This window comes from Procambarus clarkii, chromosome 78 (genome assembly GCF_040958095.1).
Source record: "Procambarus clarkii isolate CNS0578487 chromosome 78, FALCON_Pclarkii_2.0, whole genome shotgun sequence".
In the NCBI taxonomy this organism is placed as follows: Eukaryota; Metazoa; Arthropoda; class Malacostraca; order Decapoda; family Cambaridae; genus Procambarus; species Procambarus clarkii.
Window position 1 is genome coordinate 18,335,642 of NC_091227.1, and position 3,134 is coordinate 18,338,775.

Consider the following 3,134-nt stretch of genomic DNA (forward strand, 5'->3'; position numbering starts at 1 on the left):
CTGGACGTAGAGGTAAGTGACACTGGACGTGGGAGTGAGTGACACTGGACGTAGAGGTAAGTGACACTGGACGTGGAGTGAGTGACACTGGACGTGGGAGTGAGTGACACTGGACGTGGGAGTGAGTGACACTGGACGTAGAGGTAAGTGACACTGGACGGGCAGTTTACTAACACTTCTCGCCTTTGACCTTCCATTCTTACCTTATATGTTTCCTTTCGCTACGACTCCTTGCCTTACACGAGTTGATAATGGTTCAGGACGGACCAAAACGTCGCTTAATTGCTGTGTTTTCAGGTGTGTGTGTGTGTGTGTGTGTGTGTGTGTGTGTGTGTGTGTGTGTGTGTGTGTGTGTGTGTGTGTGTGTGTGTAATTACCTAAGTGTAATTACCTAAGTGTAGTTACAGGATGAGAGCAACGCTCGTGGTGTCCCGTCTTCCCAGCACTCTTTGTCATATAACGCTTTGAAACTACTGACGGTCTTGGCCTCCACCACCTTCTCACTTAACTTGTTCCAACCGTCTACCACTCTATTTGTGTGTGTGTGTGTGTGTGTTCGTTCAGTTCTCAGCCCCGGTATTGTGAAATTGTCCGTATGTGTGTCTCTTCATATTGATAAGCAAACATATATTCTACAGATGTTATTTAAATACTTTCAGTCAGACTGGAGGATCCTCAACCACAGACAAATTTTTGGCTAACCACTACCACCCACGCCACCACCACCACCCACGCCCACACCCACGCCCATGGCTCGCGTGACTCTGACGCCAGTACCCATGACCCGTATGACCCACACGTCAGCACCCACGCCCATCACCCGTGTCACGCCCACGCCAACACCAGAACCCACGGCCCGTACGACGCCCACGCTCTCACCCACGCCCACGACCAGATGCTGTGCTTGGGGACACCACACCACAGACAAGGTATAACATTCAAAATAAAAATTGATTGTCGGGGGACAAGAAGCCAGAGTGTATTTCTGTACGTAAGGCTTATATCGAATTTCCACCCCCCCCCCCCTCCCAAGATACAACCCCACAATTAGCTGACTAACTCCTGAGTACCTTCTTGCTGCTAGGTAAACAGGTGCATTAGCTGAAAAGGAAATATGCCCAACCATTACTGTCTCGGCAGGGATTCGCGTCCGAAATTCTCCTTAGCACATCTGTGCCAGGTAAGTACGACGGGCTCACCATAGCCCGTGCTGCTTGGAACTTTTTGTTCAGAGTAGATGAATCTTTAAAACAAGAACCTGAGTTCTCGATTGTGCGTTGAAAACGAAGCCGACTGCGCTACGGAGACCCTTATAACACATCTTTGTGTATTGGACGTTAATGATTAAGTTGCTCAAAGATTAAGGGGTCAGATTCACGAAGCAGTTACGCAAGTACTTACGAACGTGTACATCTTTCCTCAATCTTTGACGGCTTTGGTTACATTTATTAAACAGTTTACAAGCATGAAAACTTCCTAATCAACTGTTATTATTGTTATAAACAGCCTCCTGGTGCTTCGGAGCTCATTAACTGTTTAATAATTGTAAACAAAGCCGCCAAAGATTGAGGAAAGATGTACACGTTCGTAAGTACTTGCGTAACTACTTCGTGAATCTGGCCCCAGGTACAGCTAGCCGGTTGGGGGATGTATATATTTATTTATTTATTTATATACAAGAATGTATCTTGGGGGGTTAAGAGAGCACATAATAATAATGATGATTTTACATTCTTGTAAAGCCGCTAGCGCGCATAGCGTATTAGGCAAAATTAGCCCGATTTAATTTTAAAATTAAAATTATATAATTAGCAACGTCGAGACTGGTCGAGGACCGGGCCTCGGGACACTAAAGCCCCGAAATCATCTCAAGATAACGTACAGGTGCAACGTCCCGATAACGCCTTAGTTAGTTGGACAAGGACACGGACTCAATACAGATTGGTTAAGTCAATTAGTACCTTGTAATTATGGGTATACTAATGGCCACAGTATTTCTCTGGTGTTGGGAGTACCTGCTCACCTACATGGACTTGAACTTAACGAGGTAAAGTTCCCAAGGATCAGTTGTTGTTTAACCTTTAATTTATTTGTGTGATGCATCATTTACCTGAGGGTTACTATGGGTTCTTCCACCTCTCAAATCCTCAAGAGGTTTTCCTTGTGGTGAGGAGGCTTGCGTACCACCTTCTGGGGCTGGTGGGGGTTGCTTCGGCCCCCCTCTCCTACGGTAGAGGGGGTCCGAAGCCCCCCTCCCTCTTCATTCTCTGCCTTTTGGCTCTCCCCGACAAATGTCCGTCTAAGCTGATGTCCATCCTCCTCCCAGCCATCTTCGTATTATCCACGATCATTCTCTCTCTTTCCGCCTAAGACTATAAAGTCTTACCGCACATTGCTATCGGCACGTCTCTGTCTGGACCAGAAACGTAAACATGGTCCCTCTCTCTCTCTCTCTCTTTCTCTTCCTCACAAGCGGGTAAGGCGGCCTCAATCCTTGCACTAGCTCCGTCATCTATCCTTGTTCCTGCATCACCCTCCACTGTAATAGTGTTGACTGACCTGTAGAACTTCCCATCGCCGTTGTCTCTACATCTGCCGCTGCCCCCAGCGCCAGTACTCTCCACTGTTGCTGTCCTTACTCAGCCCCACTCCGTCGACTGCCTCAAATACCACCAACACCACTACCATCTTCCTCACTGGGCCTTGTCGCCTTACCTATGCTCCTTACCACTACCACCCTCTCCACTACCATGCTCTCCACTACCACGCTCTCCACTACCACGCTTACCACTACCACACTCTCCACTACCACCCTCTCCACTACCACGCTTACCACTACCACCCTCTCCACTACCACGCTTACCACTACCACCCTCTCCACTACCACGCTTACCACTACCACCCTCTCCACTACCACCCTCTCCACTACCACCCTCTCCACTACCACCCTCTCCACTACCACCCTCTCCACTACCACCCTCTCCACTACCACGCTTACCACTACCACGCTCTCCACTACCACCCTCTCCACTACCACGCTTACCACTACCACCCTCTCCACTACCACGCTTACCACTACCACCCTCTCCACTACCACCCTCTCCACTACCACCCTCTCCACTACCACCCTCTCC

General features: G+C 48.8%; 1 protein-coding gene across 1 annotated transcript in view; it reads left to right on the forward strand.

Moving 5' to 3' along the window:
• The window catches only part of LOC123746091 (sodium channel protein Nach-like), a 25,871-nt gene continuing 22,737 nt past the window's right edge, over positions 1–3,134 (forward strand). Inside the window, exon 1 of the mRNA XM_069314379.1 lies at positions 1–929. Within this exon, the coding sequence (XP_069170480.1) occupies positions 750–929 (180 nt within the window). The 5' untranslated portion in view covers positions 1–749. The remainder of the gene's footprint in view (positions 930–3,134) is intronic.